Here is an 18,770-nt window from a genome sequence, read left to right as displayed (position 1 = left end):
CCGGAACACACCCTCTTCAAAAATATCTTTAAAATCTCCCTTTTAAATCAGCTTTTGCTAACTTTTTCTTTGGAACTCTCAGGTAAGTATTTATTTTCTAGGCTTTTATCATATTCAAATGCCAAGAGCTGAAGACATAACTGAGTAATGGAACAATTGAGGGCACAGGAATTATGTATGTGAAAGAATCAGGACAGCAGGTGGAGAACAAACAAATCCCACCTATTGAATCACAGAGCTGGAAGGAATCACAGGGGCAAAGGATGGACTAGAGCTCAGAGCAGAGCAGCTCTATCTTTTGTTCCCAGCAGATATCCATTCCGTACATCTTTAAGAAGCTCTAATGATGAGGACACCAGAACACTCTCATGCTCTTCAAAGTCTAACTGGCTCTAGTTCAACTCTGAATTAGAACTTCTACTATGTAAACTGCAGCTTCTTTATGCAATTTAAGCTTATAGCTCTTCCTCACTCTTTCCATCAGGTAGAGAAAAGCAGTATTCTCCTTCCTCTTTGTTTTATCTTATCCCGTCTCACTCCTCTGTTCTTCAGAGTCTATCTTATCTTTTAAATTAAATTTTTTAAATTTCTGACTGCTTTCATTACTCTTCTCTGAACTCTCTCCAACTGCTTTACTTCCTCCTGATGTATAGTGTCAAAAACTTTGTCCCAAATGAGGACATACTGGTGCTAAGAAGTGCAGAGGTATTATTTCACATGTCTTAGACCATATTTGAGAAAGTTTTTTTCATTTTCATAACTATTTGGTGAGTATTGGTTACTCATGTTCAGCTTGCATTCCACAGTAATTCCTTTTTCTATAGAACTGCTACCTACCTGACTGTAAGCTTTTTTTTCCCCCTACTTGTATAGTTGGTTTTTCCTAAATGTAGTTCTTGCATTTGTTCTTACTCAATAGCTCTATTTTTTTTACCCCCAAAACAATTTATTTTCTAAATTTCAGGTCGGATTCTTATTCTGTTCTTTAGCATTCTTGCAGCTTCTTCCATCATGGCATGATCTGTGAACTACATTCAATTATTCAGAACGTGAATGAAAATACTGATTAAAAACAGATGCAGAAGAGGTCCATAAAAACTCCATTTTGACAGTAAATATTGGTAACTTTTGCAACCAGTTCTGCAGCTACTCTCTAGTAATTTCAGTTAACATGTGCTTCCCTTACATTTTTGTGAAAACATAGTATGATAATTGTCAAAAGCTTTATTGAAGTCCATCATTTATTTGTGCTTTCTCCTCTTAGCCACACAGCATGTTACCCATTGGTATAGGGAAGTGAATTAATTTGATGCTATTTGCACCTGAAAAATCCACAATGGCTGTTATTCAACTCCTCCTTAGCTTCCTGAAGCTTACATACAGTTTAAGTATTTGTTCTGGAGTATTTCCAGCTATTGAATTGCAACTGACAGCCTCTAGTTTCCAAATGCCTTCTCTTTCCCAGACCGGCACCAGGTTTGGCCTTTTCGATTCTGTGGCCTCCTATCCTTCCTACACTGTTAGATATTTGCATTTGGCACCAACGCTCAACCTCTCCCTATTCTGTGGGAAAAATACTGATGTTATATGGAAAAACGTAGGTCTATTTACCAGATACTGTCTTTAATATTTTAGAGGGTGATCTATGAGAAGGATGATTATTAATCACACCATGCAGCCCATTTGTCCGGCTGACCAAATAAACATGCCTCTCAAGTAACTAGTCAGCACAGGCTGGCCAAACAAATTATAGCTGCTACAAAGGCAGAAATAACGAATATAAATAAATTCAGTGGAAGGGAGAAGGAACTTGGTCTGGAAAACTGAAATTCTATAATGGCCCATCCACTGATCTGAATAGTAATTCCTGTCACTGGAAGCACAGAATTGAAGTGGGGGGAAACTCTACATTTTAATTCCCACTTCACTGCAAGAATAATGACAACTGCAGGTATTCAGTACCACTGACCCTCAAGTTATAGTCACATGCTTAAACATGTGACATGTAAACATATTTACCTAAATTCAGGCTCCTAATTTTAAAGTGTTGGCTTAAATTTCTCTTATGCTCTTTAAAATGTTTTACAGGATACTAATTTTCTTTAACTGAAAGCATGAAATATAATTACTACATTTTGCATTCAAAGGCACAGACATACAACACCTGATATGCAGTTCTTCCTTCTTTTTCATTAAGAGAACACACAAGTGATGTCCCCCTGTTTCAAGTTCTTACTTTGAAAGACAGATTTCACTGCTTCATTAAGTTTGCACAATGGTCCCAAGTCTGCTTAGCTTTGAAGCTGCCCATATATATCACTTTAATGTGGCTGAAATTACTTACCGTTATTTAAACACTTGAAATTTCCTATAAATTTTACATATTCATATGTAGGTTGCTCTTTTGGATCTATCGTTCCTCGCAGCATATGGCAACAGAATTCTAGTTGATTTTTTGCTGAGAAAAGAATAAAACAAAATTAAAATGCTGCGTGCTTGATGAAGCACACAGGCAACATGAAATGGAAAGCAGTAACAATTAAGTTGCATGTTTTATTGATTGCTACAGCCTCTGCTTTTTACCAGCTTGGTATTAACTAACCTAAAGGAAAATTCCTTTAGAATTTGTGTGTGAAGGGGCTGAATGCTAATGCTGCAGAGAACTATTTTAAAGAAGGATTCCAGAAACAGCTGCCCCAAACATCAATTTACTGAAACACACTCCAATACCCAGTAGCCTGATATGGTTTTTTTCTTGCCAACTGCTAGAACTGCATAAATAGAAGTTATATAGACAAGATAAGTATTTCTAATATATATGAAACTCATGGAGTGATACACAATACAGGATGAATATTTCACTCTTCAGAAAAAAAGAACACAAAATGTGCTTCCATTCAAGCCACATGTTTCATTCTGTAAGCCTCACCCATTTATTTCTGCTTAAACAGTACCAGAAGAAAGAAYTGATAATATGTGATACAGAGCAGATTGTTTTTAGCACCGCTACTTACATTTTAAGTACTCTGGTGTCAATGAATCACTTTCCAGCAGATGAGAAGACAACATTTTATAAATTTCTGAATGTTCCCCCTCTGGGATAAAATTGAATATACTCTGATCCACAAGATCAGACTGAAAGAAAAACATATAATAAATATAATTATGCAAGTCATGCAATGTCACAAACCCCACTACTTTAATGCAAAAAAAACCCCACAGGTCAGAAAAAGAGCTATAAAACATTACTGACTCAGCAATCCACCTACTGGGATACATATGAATATTCTGCAAGAAAAAAATCTATTTTGATTTGTCTGAATGTTGACACTATGAATCATTTAATAAGTAATGTTCATGACCTAGCAGATATACATACACATTAAAGGATACTGGAGCTTGTATTAACCTCCATGGGATATAATAATTCCAAGTAAAAGAGCATTTGAATTAGAAATTACACAGTGTTGTTTTAGCATTCTCACCTGTCAGTGGTGACCAAAACATTGAAAAAAATATTTTGGAAAAAAAACCAGCCCATCCTCTATATTACATAGGTTACTATGTTGCCATTAATTACATACAATTAGAATTTATTTTAGGAATACATTTATAATCAGTTCTGCAACTACGTACACAAAACTGGCAACAATACTGATGAAGGCAATACAACTGAACAACTATCACATGCTTTTTATGTGCATAAACACACTTCATTAAGTATTCAGAAAAGAATGATCATAGATTGTTTAAAACACAATCACATTTAAAAAGCAAAGGACAACTGTACCTCAGACTTAGGTAAATATATATATATWTTTTTAAACACATCACTTGTACATTTTTCAAAATTCCACAGCTGGTATTATTCATACCTTAGGGGAGCTTTTATTCGCAGAATCATTGTTCAAATATATCACTCCAAAATTTACAAAATACTCTTACCAAAGTAAGACAACTAGCCTTTAATGATAATTTGTCCCTCTCCAAGAAAATATCTGTGTTCCACTTGTCAATTATTCACATTTTAGAGTACTAATTTGCCTCATTTTATATATATAACATCATTATATATTTATATATATAACATATTTTTATATTAAAAATATATAAATATATATTATTGTTATATAGTTATATAACATCATTATCATTTATATATATAACATCATTCGAAAGTAACTTTAAATAACAAACTAGAATGTTAAATATACCAGTAAGCAACGTCACCAAGATTAAGGATGAGTAATATGTGATATAAATACAAAGTATAAATCTAGCCTAAAAAAAGCAGCATCAGCAACAGTATATACTGCTTTTCAGCAATTAATTGCTGTCTCATATAGAGGCAATACCAGATGTGACCTCTGAAGGGTCTTTTACAGTCAGCTCTCAGTTATTTCAGTTACATTAAAGAGAGATACTGACTCTGGTCTGGTACTTCATAATCCTTCACAGGGTGCTGACTGCATTCTATGTTTCCAAAGGAAAAGTTTAATACAGGAGACAGACCAATAGCAAGGAATTGTCCTGGGGGAAAACCAGAAGCTTCAGAACAAAGCATACATCTGTGCTATAACACCAAGACGACTGAAGATTATTGGTACTCATAGCAGAACATCGCTTGTAGACAAATTGATATGTTAATGAAAGCAGTTCATACTTACTGGCAAATGTTCAAGTAAGGGAGTTACACTTTCAGACACATATATTATACTTCCATCTGTCATAATTGCTAAAAAAAAACCATCAAGAGCCTGAAATTAAACATAATGGGCAGTTAAGCTATACTCAACACGGAAAGAAATTTAGACCAACTTAATTTAGTTTATTATAAAAATGAGAATACCTTTTGCTATTAAAACTTCTGAGTCTTGTTTCTAAACTATCAGCATTATAATTTCCATTCTGTTCTGTTCTTAATCTATGGTTTCAGAAGCAAGACTTCAGCCCATGTACATCTAAGCCACTGTTTCTCCCATGTCCCACCCTGCCCATTATTTTTAGTTCCACCGTCATTTTAAATATCAGAAAATACAGAAAAATTAGCTAGAGGCAAAAGCAAGAAGAGGTAGGAAAACCATGAGAAGGGAAGAACCAATTTCAATATTTAAAACCTCAGCAGTCCCAATCTCACAAAAAAAAAACCAAAACCACACAACTTACAGTAAGATTTTTATTGAAACTTGAAACCAGTTCTGACTGCTTTATCTTCTACTTAAACCTATTTCCACTGAAAATAACAGGACTATCTTTTAGTTGAACACTACCAAACATAAAAGCGCGATAGAACCATATTTCTAAATGGGGAATTTTAAAGCTGATGTGTCTTTGCAAAAACATCTTAATCTTATATTACCTTGTTCTGACTTTATAGCCACTAACTATGGATGTGGATTTTGTAAAAGGTCTTGAGAAACACCCAAAATAACTACAAAGCACCTCCTATAACAGAAGCAACTGTCACTAACTTGTTGGGGAGGGGAAAAAAAAAAAATCCACCAAAGAGGGGATTATTTTAAATACAGAAAATTGGAACTTTTCACTTTTTAAATATCTGCCTTAATGAACAGGTTTAACTCTGGAATAAAAATAAAGTGCTTTTCCATTTACTTCAATATTTTTCAATTAACTATTGTTGTAAATTGTTTTAATAATAATGTACAAATAACTTGTTCTTATTTACAAGGAACCAATAGCTAAAACTGAAAGCATATTTCTAATAGTAATCCAACAATTCATGTAATCTTTAGCAAAGTAATACCCATATACACCACTTTTGGAAAGCGTAACATGCAAAGAAATTAAACATTTTTTTATTCAGAAGTTGCAGAGGATGTGCTGAACCATTTTTATAGTTAAGATTTTCATGTAAGCATAACAATTTTTCATCTGACTAGTACTCTCCTTACAGTGATAATTTAAAACATCAATTTTACTTTGGTGGTAAGTACATATATATTTGGACTTGCTCTGTTACAATATTTAATTGAAAAAGCACTTAACAGAAAAGTGCTATTATGTGTTACTCTGTATATATAGAAAACTAGGTTGCTCATCTTCATGAAAGCATGCAATTAAAATTAAAATACGGAAGTGAAAAGATATTCCATTAAACAAAGATTTCATCATGGAATCAATCCCTATAAGGAAATATTTTACTTCCAGAAAAACAGAAGTAACATACCTCTAACATTAACTGTGTGAACTCTTCATTACTAAGGAATGTTGGTTTCCAATCCTGCCGAATTTCACTGGCATCTGATTGTGCAGTAATTTCTGTAATCAAACATACATACAACATAAGGATTCACATTCCAAAAAGTCATTAATCTTTCCACTGCTAAGTTACATACAAAACAGTAGGAAAAAGCAAAAGATTCCCCAGTCTCCTCCATTGTTCATTCATTAGATATAATGTTCCTTAAGAGGAAGATRAATATTCTCTCTACTATGTCATAAGGAGATTTGTCTTCTCTTTCCTTCTATCAGCTCGTGATATGGTGTTATCAGATGCCAAGGTAATACTAAAGTTGATGACAGTTTGAACAGTGTGGTAAGCAGCAGATTTTGTCAATGCAAAGAATACATTCTTTCCTCTAAGGCTATAATTAAAAGCTGTTAAATTAATTAATTACAAGAGTGTTGTTTTCAAAGACTTGTAAAACAAAATGACCTAAACTGATCAGGGATTTAAAACTCTTAAAGCCCCAGTACCTTGGCCAATGCTGGGCATTCTAACTAAAAATTGTACTAAAAATTGTCACTGTCCTTCTTCTTCTTCCCACCCTTTTCTGTAATCTATACAGAAATAAGGTTACATAAAAAAGGGGGGCAGGGGGGTTAGAAAAAAGACCCTTAAGAGCAGGACAATACGAGAGATTCCCACTGCAGAACTACTGGGAGTCTGATTCGGACACAGAGATAAATTCTGAGGAGTAGAGATTCCTGTAACACTTCAGAGAAATAAAGAGATTAACTTCCCATGCATAGGTGAGAAACAAATGCTGCCAAGCAAAAATAGGGCCCAGGTGTCTGGGCCCAGGCTCTGAAAGCTGATACTTCCTTTTCAAACGCGAACTGAACCAATAAGAAACAAAACTGATTACTAGTTCAGTTTTGATGAGTAACAAGGATATGACAGAAGCACTGGTTATAAAAATAACCTTGAACAGGTAATCACAAATCAAGCATTTACATGAAATGAAAAAAGAATAAAAGTATGTCTCTAAGGCTTTTGATTTTCAAAAGGAAATCTATACGAAGGCTGTAAGCTGGTCTGTTAATTCAGATGGCTCAAGGAGTGCAGAAAACCTGGAACTGAATTAAACGCACAAAGGGCTAGAACAGTTCTGAACTCCGTTGCCCAAACCAAGGGGGAAACTTTACCAAAGAGCTTAGACTAACTAAAAGAACAGTAAAACAACAGTTACATCATGAAAGAAACTGGCAACAAGCAGAGAATTCCAAGCAGAAGAAGAAAGGATCGTCAGATAAGAAGGGCCAGAACTGCCAGTTATCAGATCTCACAGAAGACTTGACTTAATTAACCCTTTGCTATCCACTTTGAAATGATATCACAAAGCAGTAAGAGAGGGAGAAAATAAAGACAATCTATGTATAACCCCAAACCTAAATTTTCAGTCAGAACAAATATATTGAACAACAGATGGGAAGTGAAAGGGCACAGAAATGAGAAGGTCCGCCACCAGAGCAGAAGCAAAGTTCAAGGCACTTGACGCATTCAGTTCACAGGACGCCGACAATCTGCATTTTAGAACTGGAAGTCTGGCTCACTGGCTCATTCTGGTCCACATAACAATCCTACTTTCGAATTAGAAGAATCAGTCAGTTTCTACAGTAGAAAGGGTTTACACTAAAGAAAAGCTGAAGTTCACGTCTTTAAAGAACCATACCATGTTATGTCCCCAACAAGTACGAACGTTCCTTTACACTTCCTGTAATCAGAGCATTTAGTAAGATGCTGCAAAACAGAGTGACCGTAATGTGGAAAGAATTTGTTTCACTTGGATAGCTTTAGAGAAACTCTTAAAAATTATGGCCGAATGTTGCATTCAAAGATGAATGACACTGAGGTTACGTCCTGAGCTAGATACAGAACACAGGAGCGCAACCAAACTCGCACATTAAGCTCAGGCAGCTTTCAGATCCAAGGGGTCCACAATAGCACTGAGCATCCTCAAGAGAAATTGCCAGTTCAGGCAAGATCTGTAAGCATTTATCTGTGGTGTGTATGAATATGAATTTATTGGTTGTAATTATAAGCAGCTAATTCTTCAGCTTTTTTTTTTTTTTTAATCCAAATGTCTTGTATACAAATTCAAAGAAAGGTAACAGGCAGTATTACCCAGCGAGAAGCTCTGTAATGCAATTTCAGTGTGCTTAGCCCGTTGGTGTTTAAAACAAAAACAAACAAAAAAACCCACAGAATCTACACTTGGCCAATAAACAGCTCAGTTCATCTGGATCTGTTGCCCGTGTACCAACCTTAGCCAATGTCAAAATGTTCAGAAAGAACCAGAAGCAGCACAGTAAATCAAAGCCTGATTGCTGAACACAGTAGGATTTTCAACAGTAAAGCAGCCAATCGTTACCAAACGATTTATTCCTCTTGCTAGGGTCGCTCTGCTTTAGTGTAACAGATGCAGACACCTCAGGAGGCAAAGGAAGCTTCTGACCTTTGCCAAAATTTTCTCCAAAGTATTTCAAGACGAAACACTGCAGAGCAATGTTAGTCAGCACCAGCAGCCAGGGCTCTGGAGACCTTAATATGGAGTACACAGTCACACAGACCTGCACTCAGCCCCATCAGGTGCAGCACAAAAGCTCCAGGCCTTAAAAGGAAGCCATCCCCAGAGCTGCCCTCTTTTTTTTTTTTTTTTTTGAAGATGAAAAAAAAAAAATATCTATATCTATATCTATCTATCTCTGAAAGCTCTTGGAAGAAAGAGAGGAAGACTGGTGCTGCTGGCTGATGTTTGTTCATTCTAATGAATAAACAACAAAGCAATTTTGAAACAGAACAAACATTTTCAATTTACTGTATTCACGAAAAATTTTGAAAAAGGCCCTAGAACCTACAGACTGACTCACGTAGAGGCTTGATATTACCTTTCTTCTCATTATGAGGCAAATGTTTCACAAAACATTTAAATAGCACAATCAATATTTAATTGTTAAAAAGCCAAATAAAATCTACAAACTCTTGCACAAAATACTCCCCTCCTCCAATTTTAATTGTTATATTTATCCTTTTAATGGCACCATTCAGTAGGTATCTGGTGCTTCTTTAACAATAATGCTAATACAAGAGCTGCACTGTGGTACGGAAAATAAGTGGCATAACATATCTTAAACTGATGAACCACTGTTGATAAATATGTATCTATTTATAATAGCTTTCCTTATTTTCTCACATAACCTAGTAGCTGCTTCTTTTGTCCCTACTTCTTTCTAGGTAGTATGCATGCTCAGAAATTACTTGGGGAAATGGGATAACTAGAGAAAAAGCTCATTTTCTTGAGACAAAAAGGAATTTTTGAGCTCGTTTCTGGCAGTGTGAACTACAAGATGTCATATTAAGAACAGAAGTATAAGRGAAGGAATAGGGATTTTACATATACAGAAATATCAAATAGTCATAGGAAAGTGTAGGCTTGGTGGAAATATATTTTTTGGTAACTCAGATAACAGTACAGTAATGAACAGTACAACATATCTGGGTACATCCCACCATCAGCTAATGCAAGCAACCAGAGAAATAAAAACACAGGAGAGGTGTTCAGAGAAGTTCTTAGTTTTGACACTTCACATGATGTGATAAAAACAAACAAACAACTCACTACTTAAATGCTTACAGAAAGCATTTATAAATTTTCTGTTTGTTTCTTTCTAACACCATAGCCAAAGGATGAGAGATGCCTATGCTTCAAGCCTGCATTCCCACTGCACGCTGCCCTGCTTTGCCAAACGACCTAGCGCAGTAACTCCTGTCGGAGAGCACGACGCCCTGCTGCTGCTGCCTTCCCACCTTTGCTAAAGCAGCTGGCTTCGGAGACACCAGGCAGAGGAGAGGCAGCCTTAAGCTCTCTTGGACTAGCCTTTTCTGGGATTTATCTAACTTCCTAGGTAATTGGGGAGAGACAAATCAACTGTTCAAAAGACAGTGTATAATCTAAATATCAGAATAAGCACTTCCAGCAAGTACRTCCACTGAAACGGACAAGCAGGCATTTCTTGTGAAGCAAAGCTTTGACAACTTGTGCCTTATGAAGCAGCTGTATTCTCCAGGGCTTCATCTGTCCTGACCAAAAAACTTCAAGGCTATTTCAAAAGCAAGTGCTACATTACTACATTATGAAACAGACTTCTTTCAAAACAAAAATAAAATAAAAATAAAAAAGAAACCTTAAAGAAAACACAAACAAAAACCCCACACCACTGACTTTTGTAAAATATATTCTAAAAAGATAGTTTTATCTCTGCTACCTAAATATTGATCTTAAAAATATCTTTCTTCAGGAATTAAATTTTTTGATGTTTTCCTGAAATATTTTTGAAACAGTTTCAAGATTATTAATGTTTCTGTGCATTAAGTGAATATCATAAAAATTAAGAATTTAAAAATTCTTTCTTGTTACAAAGAATTACCTTTGTGCTTCCGTAAAAAGTCAATGCTCTTCTGCAGTACAGTAGATTTATCCATCTTTCGGGCATTACCTGGAAGCATGGAGCCCAGTTCTTTGATAAGTACATTAAATTGATCTCTACGTTTCTTTTCAGACTTATTTCTAGACACTCTGAAAAAGAAAAGAGAAAATGCTTTATAACAACTATGACTCCTTCTTATAATAAGCTGCATACTACTGACAGGTTTCTGATGCAAACTGCCCTTTAAGAATCTGCTGCGAGAATTGTCACAAAAATACCTACTCTAAATCACAGTGACCATTTTTGAAGAACAGCCTCTTCACTCTGATGAAGGGGTGCACCTGAGCCTTTAGAATAAAGCATGCTTTGACAAAAACACACATAACTGAACTACAGTTATAAATACACAAGACACCTGAAGTATAACAGTAAAATAAATGCTGATGAATAAGATGGTTATTTATAAAGAATCACATTTTTATTTTCTTTAGAAATTTCCCTGGTAATCCCAGGTATGTAAGTAGAGCACATGTCTTTGCATTAGATAACTTAAAAATTTACCTTTTTGCTTTATCTTTGTCATCTTCTTCCACCAGCCCATCAAAAATGCTTCCATCATTCCTGAAAAAAACAGAAAGAAATCATGTTAGAGTGTAAAATTTCTCTCTTGTAGAGGCAAACACAATGAGGAAAGAAAAAAAAAAAAAACTGAGAAAAGACATCATCTCCGATACATCAAGAAACAGAAACACTTGTTTTATTGTGATGTCTTGCAAGGACCATCACCAGCCACCTGAACCAAAGTTCTCCTTTGTAGGATGTTTAATGAACAGACTGGAAAAAAAAAAAAAATCTTAGATTTTCAAAGTACCGTCATTTCTGACACAATCCAGATTATCTTCAAGACTGTGCATTTCTAATGAGAACTCGCAAACAATCCTATGCAAACACTTCATTAAACACTTAATTTTATTTTTCCATCTTCTTGATTATTTGCATTATCTTATCCTTTTGAAAGCGTAAGAAAGGACATAAATAATTTACTATTTTTATTCATTTGCAGCTTTCATTACAATTATCAGAAGAATTTATAGTGAAAAAGTAGATTTTTCTTAAATGCTGAAGTACTCAGAATGGAAAGCTGAGGAATATGCTGTACTTTATCCAACCATGTAATTTTGTAATTATACAATTAATATTAAAACAGTAATGATAATTATTCATTATATTTGATTCCTAACCAAGTATCATAAAATTCTTCTTCAACTTGACAACCGTCCTTCCCTGTATTGCTAAAGAGGTCTTAAAATATCAAAATGAGAACATGTTTTCCTTTCATCCTTTCAAGATGCCTCAGTGTACTTCTTGTATCACTTTTGTTTTGTTTCCTTTTATTTTAAAGGCCAGCACAAAACTGTTCTTCTGGTTTCCAAAATTGCTATATAATAGACTTTCACATTTTATTTTTCTGACTTCTTCTCTATGTGCTTCCAGGCTGCTCAGCACCGTCCTCCTGCTAGCTTCTTTGTGTCCATTCTTAATTTTTCATCCTAATGTCTTCCTTTCCTTGAGGCAAATAACTGTCTTTCTAAAAAGCTTACCTCATCTCTGATTTACAATTGACAAACCACTAGCAATTGTACATTACAATAAGCAGTGTTGTTAGGAAGCAATTATTTTGTATGTTATTACATAAACCTAAAGCTTTCAAAAGTAATTCAGATATTCCAAAAACCAAAGTTGCAGTGAAATTCAACACAGCTGTATTAAAAAATGAGAAATCAGACATGCATTTTAAAAATTTCACCATCTATTTGCCTTTATTGTTATTCACTCAGAATGGGTTCTTCTGCAATCTTCTGCAAGTTTGATGAAAGTTTAATTTTTCTGAATTCTTCAAAATGATAATACAAAGCATATTAAGGACAGAGATTCACCTAAGCTGCTAAAAACAGCCAGGTCAAGGAATCTAATAGAAACCAAATCTCCAGCTATTACTTTTCCATTGAAATAGGTTATCAGGCCACTTTACTGTCATATGCAGCATCACTAATCATTTAGAAGTATTTGTTTCCCCTGATCAAATATTGAAGTACTAAAAAAGCAAACTGTAAAAGTTAACGAATTAAACAGATGCTGTTCCATGGCTCAAAACAAGTAATACCTTCTAAGATTCACCTCAAAGAGAAAGAACTACTACTTTCAAAGACTGCAAAACAATGCATTTAACTGTCACAGCAACTTTGTCAAAAGTAGCCCAAAACTCACTCTTCTTGGTTTTTACCTGAACTACTGTTCTGTGTATACTAATCATAAAATTACTAAAGAAAACATCCAACTGTAATTCCTCCCCAAATCTCACTGTCTATTAACATACCTGTCTGCAATGGAGCTCATTTTATGGGTGCTTATGGTAAAGAACATAACATATCACACTTTAGTCTTGTGGTAGACATTTGTACGTTTGCCTGTGAGAGAAGAAAAAAATAAAAACATGACTTTGAAGGAACAAACACTCTTCATTAGAGTATATTAAAGGTTTCATTTGCTCAATAAGGTGCTCTTAACCTTCTCCTCTCTTCCAACCATCTCTTCTGCCTTCCCACCTTCTCTAATACAGAATCCAATACCTACACAGTCTGAGCTTTAATATTCATTCTACCTGACTGAGAGCTTAAGAGAACATTGTTTCATTATAAGCCATGATGAATGAACTTGGACTAAGCCAATACAAATCATTTTTTAACTCTGAATTCAGATATATATAATTTTGAAGGTTGAAGAGATATAAAGAACCTCCTCAGAAGTAACACACTTTATTTAGAAACTATGTAAACAGAAAGCATTTGGGGAATAGTATTTCACAGGTATTATTTCATACTACACTTTTTTCTTGAGCACATTATGTTAGACACGTGAAAAAGTGATACTAAGATACCTGCAAGAGTGTGATCTCTATACTGTGTGAACATTATAGTTCAATTAGTCATTTCTTAAGGTAGTCACTTATTGATTATAAAGTTTCAGTAGGAAGGCTTTGTTTGTTTGTTTGGTCAGAGTACACGTGATTTTGAAAAAAAAAAGAATACGAATGAACTACTTATAGTAAGGAAAGGCATATAAACTTAAAATAAGTATCCCATTCACCAAGTACCTTCTTTCAGGTACCCCAAAATTACAAAATATTACAGTTTCTGAGAAGGAAGGACTTGTTTTGTTTCTACAAGTGCCAAATCCAGTGGAACTCCCAGTGTTAATACCACAAGAAACATGGCAGCTGCTACCCAATGATGTAGAGAGTCTGCAAAATATTCCAGGAAAACCTTATCCCAGTTTTTGAACAGAGAGGGAAACTAAGAAAGAAGGCTTATGCTTGGATCAAACAAATGGCCTCAGGGTCTACAACAAGCCACACAGTATGCAGAATCGCTTCACGAGGTTAGTTTTTTCCCACAAAGATATTCATAGCTGAGTGCAGCTGTAAGGCAAGTGGGAGAGCTGTGCTGCAGCACGTTCTACTTCACGGTGCACCACTGGGTGTGCAGGCTATTTTGAAAATGGCAGGAGTGCAGTATCCCAAGGTCCCCCTCTCTTCGACTAATAGGGCCCAACATTGGTTTGCCTTCACCTTCCCAAATCTAGCGTCCTGAAGAGACAGTGGCAGTAAACTATTCCCTCACTCAGACAAGCTCTTCAGAATAACAATTGCTCTGTCCATCTCCACAAGTTATATTCCCCAAATTAGTTGGCCAAGGATTATAAAGTAACAGAATTGCACTATTTGAACATCTGCCAGAAATCGCAGGAGGAAAGTAAGTTACGAAGAAGCTTTTGTTCAAATTTTTGTCAAAAGCAATCAGCAGACAGTCTTCTCAATAGTAAAAAAAACAAAAACAAAAAGCCTACCATCGCTGGCATGAAATTAAGTTCAACATCAAAACACTGATTAGAAAGTTGTTTTCACTTAGCTTACACAATGTATTTACTAATTACATTTTTAGACCTACATCAATTTCCAAACAAATCTGGTATCTAATATTATAGGGATCAAGGGTAATATGAAATTCCACAGAACAAATGAGAAAATTTCACATTAACTTGCAAAAGAAAAATACATAAATAGCTAATTACAATAAACCTTTCACCTGTGATATAAATGACATTTTCATTATGCAGAATCAGAATTTAAGAGTCAGTATTTCCACTTTAGCAAAGTACTCCATTTCTAGAAATCAATAAAATCATTCACATGTTATGGTATCCAGATCCTATGTCAGGACTGGCTACTTAGATTTGGTATCCAAGACAAACAGTTAAAAGTACTTAAAAGACTACAGGAAAAAGTCACTAAGAATCTGAAGTGCATTTGTTTTGTTCGTTTCAGGGCCTGATCCTTCTCTCTTTGCATCCAAAAATGCAAGATGATAAATTATCTCAGCTCTTATACAAGTCAATGGATACAACTGCAGAAACAATTCCAATGAAATTGGTAAACTTTAAAGCAAACACTGCAGAAATGAAGGACTTCATGTATTTCTCAGAATCAAGTTCATTCGCATTATGGAGAATTAAAAAAAAACAAACCACTGCTTCACCACAGCTTCTCAACCTTTCAGTATTGATGATGAAAAGCCATAGGAATTTATTTATAAAATGTAATTTTACCTTTTACACTTTAGGGCTCGTTAAAGTGTGATGATCAGGGACAAAACACTGCTTCTTCAGACAAATAACGCAGAGTCAAATGTATCCTCTTCTGCAGAAAAGCATTAAATTCTGAACTGTGAAAAATCAAAAAGGAAGGGTTTTTTAAGTTTTTAAATCAACAGTTCCAAAATATTTGATTTTATATAAAAGAGAAGTAATCACTCCTATAAGAGTAATTTATAAATGCAATATTCTGCTTAAAATAAATATCCCAACTATTTCACTACAAGAGTGCACCTTGCTTTAAAGTTCTTCTCTTTGATAAGCAGAATATTTTGAAACAATTTCTGTCTTAAGTTCTCACTTAATACTCATCTTAAATCTAGATGTCATGTTTACTTCCGAACTCATTGTCTCCCACACCATTTAGATCTTCAGTTCCACTTGTTACATTCAAAGTTTTTCTTTACACTAATATTTAAACACCTTTTTTTGCTGAAATTTGCAAAACTGGTAAAGGCAATGAAGGCCCAAGTACGGCTTTTCCTCTCCAAGTCTCCCAAATTGCTACTCTCAGGACTCCAGAATGTGTAGAAGGCTGCTGCCGGCAATCAAAGTTGCCCAGCTGCATTATTGCTATTCCCTCAGACACAACCATTAACTCCTTTCAAAAACCAATTCAGAAACACTTAAATATTTATTCTAAACTTACCTTGCAGATGCACTCTTCCTACAATAACTGCACCAGTTTAATTATCACCAGTTTCCAGTCTCTTTATATCATTACTTTTCATGTAAGTGCCTTTTCTTTTAGTTTCTTCCCTTAAACAAGCTACTTTCTTTGCTTTTAAGCCACCTGAAGTCAGTTTTTTCCTCCCCTGTATCTGATTTCTCTCTGCCTTGTATACTGTTCTAAAAATAATTTCAATGTTTTCTATCCAACATATTTGAACCACTACTTTTACAAGTTTTATTTTAAAACACATTAAATTTTAAAATGTATGCTGCACTCTAAAAACTAAGCTTATGCTACTCTTAAATACTATTAATACTAATGGACTTTACTGAAAATATCAGAAATATTTCTTTAAAAAATAAAATATCTTTATTTGATTAGAAAAGTCAAGTTTCTCCTTTCCCTGCACCTAATGGAGGCTTTTAAATGGTTAACAAACTGATGAAAATATTAACATAGGAAGTTAAAGCAGAGCAGAATGATCTGCTAAAAAGAAAAAAACAATTACAGCATGCATGATTCAGTGAAGCCACTCGTGCTTTTCTGGCCAAATAACCTGCTGGCCCATTGACCTACTTTTTTAGGTGCTTGCTGCCTCCTCTCTGATTTTGTTTTGTTCTGTCTGACAAGTGCAAACATTAATAGTGACAAAGAGTCCCTTGGAAGTCAAGGTTACAGAGACTGAAACATGAAACCTATGTTTTTAAACTGTTCGGAGTAGAACTCTGCCAGCTTTCCCAGAGCTCATAACAGAGTTTTAATGAGGAAAATTTTAGACCTCATCTCTGCAGAATGTGGAGGGTTTTTTTTTTTTTAAACACAATTAAACACTTAGGCTAAACAGCACAGAGCTTAAGCACAGAAACATACTTGGTAATGTATAAAACAGAATCAAAAAAAAAAGAGCAAGTTAAAGGACGTTTCAGAAGGGAATTCAAGTTGAGAGGAGGGGAATATGTTTATGTCATAAATGAACATAAGCAAGCTTAATCCAGACTAAAAAGAAACCTAATCACAGTGGAAAAGCTTTTGTAACCAAAACCACATAGATCTAAGTCAGTAGAAATGGCAGGCATGCGAAAGCTAGAAGAAAAGTCTAGACGCCTACACAACACCAGCATTGTGAGCCGCAAGTGTTCAAAGGTCACAAGTCTCTCCAAAATTCTTTTTTTTTTTAATACATATAACGAGTTATTTTGTTTTTAGTTGCTCAATCTTTTATACACATTCAGTGAATGTTTTCAAACTTCTCTGCAATCAAGAAGACTAGAAACTTACTGTTTCCAAGAGCCGAGCTCCTCAATCAAAAACTTTAGCAGCTGCCATGGATATACAAACTATTAATACAACCCATTGCTAAAACTGCAGCAAAAAAAATTACAAAAGCTAGCAACACTGCAACTTTTGCATTATGCTGACTTATCACTCACAGAGAGGCGATAAGTCACTGGATGGCCAAAGCAGCAAGGTTCTGAATAAAAGTCATACAGCAAAAGCCACAATCCAACCCAACGCGAAAAGTTCACACCATCTGCTAAAATTTCCATGTTTAGAAGGAATTAGTAACTTTAGTCAATTTTATCATCTATATCGGTATGAATATTGGCAATATTATACCTTAGAAACAAATTCAAAGATTGAATAAACTGAAATTAAACTACAGTCTCGCTCACAATAGATGTTCTGTCAGGCCTAGACTGATAAATGGATGAGGCAGTAGTGAACATATTGCCTCTACTTAATTTTGTACATAGCTAGTGACCAAAGGACTTATGTCTCCAATACTTCACTTTATCAGTAACACTGCTAAATATTTTTAAGAAAGAATCAAATATCTTGATTTTATAAGCAGTATTTTCATGAACTTACAGTTTACAGCCTTTAGAGAGAGCCCTTATATTATTAGGACAAATAATTTTACCCAGGAAGGATCGTAGGAAAAATAAAAAGAAACAGTGCAGTTTGCCAGCACTAGGTATATTTCTGCAAACAGCAGCAGATTAACATCCTTAATACAACCTGATCTCTGCACCATAATCTTATTTTGCTACAGGAACAAACTAGTGATTATAACCACTGAGGATTAGCCTGAGAGAAGATCTTGTTTAAAGAATCAAAATCACAGCGCACTACAACAGTCTGCATTTACACAGCACCTGATGTCATGGAGCAGCAAAACACCCTGACACTACAGTTAGGTGCCATGGCAAGCCAGCCAAGGAGCAGAAGAACCACACTAAGAGTCAACAGCAGAGCCAGGAACAGAACCTGACAATCCAAGCACAACGCCGTAAACACTCCTCATGATAGATCCTGAGGATTAATACAAACCTTCTTGATGCATCTCAGCAGGAGCACCTTATCTTCTGTTAACTTGGACTGTAGACTTCTGGGGTTTTACCCTACTGACACATTGCCAAGCACATGGGCAAGCAGAGATGATCCGCTATCTCATGCCCACATTACTTTATCACTAATCCTCACCTCCTATTATTTCCCCTCCTCTCTCACCTTCTCTGTTTTGCTCTTTCCATCATAGGCATCTCCCTCCCCATTTTTTTCTCTTTAGGGTTTTTTTTTTTTTTTTTTTTTTTTTTTAGAGAGAGGGGAGGGGAGAATGTAAATTTGCTTTGTTTGAGTTTCTATCTAATAAACAGAATTTTGAGAAAGACTGAGAAATGCGTACACAAGTTAACCATAACCTGCTCTCTAATCA

At 35.1% G+C, this 18,770-nt stretch overlaps 1 protein-coding gene across 12 annotated transcripts in view; it reads right to left on the bottom strand.

Moving 5' to 3' along the window:
* The window catches only part of CLOCK (clock circadian regulator), a 70,800-nt gene that overhangs the window by 22,250 nt on the left and 29,780 nt on the right, over positions 1-18,770 (bottom strand). For 10 of the 12 annotated variants that reach the window (XM_026086414.1, XM_026086410.1, XM_026086420.1 and 7 more), the window contains 8 exons: positions 15,337-15,452; positions 13,049-13,139; positions 11,233-11,292; positions 10,672-10,820; positions 6,188-6,279; positions 4,668-4,757; positions 3,015-3,135; positions 2,345-2,458 (listed from right to left, as the gene is read on the bottom strand). In XM_026086414.1, the coding sequence (XP_025942199.1) occupies positions 2,345-2,458; positions 3,015-3,135; positions 4,668-4,757; positions 6,188-6,279; positions 10,672-10,820; positions 11,233-11,292; positions 13,049-13,095 (673 nt within the window). In that variant the 5' untranslated portion in view covers positions 13,096-13,139; positions 15,337-15,452. Of the gene's footprint in view, positions 1-2,344; positions 2,459-3,014; positions 3,136-4,667; positions 4,758-6,187; positions 6,280-10,671; positions 10,821-11,232; positions 11,293-13,048; positions 13,140-15,336; positions 15,453-18,770 lie in introns of those variants that run through there. The other 2 variants (XM_026086421.1, XM_026086422.1) reach the window with 2 other exon arrangements.

This window comes from Apteryx rowi, unplaced genomic scaffold (genome assembly GCF_003343035.1).
Source record: "Apteryx rowi isolate R43461 unplaced genomic scaffold, aptRow1 scaffold_692, whole genome shotgun sequence".
Taxonomy (NCBI): domain Eukaryota; kingdom Metazoa; phylum Chordata; class Aves; order Apterygiformes; family Apterygidae; genus Apteryx; species Apteryx rowi.
Note: the sequence above shows the minus strand (reverse complement) of the source record. Positions and strands in the feature narration are given on the sequence as shown.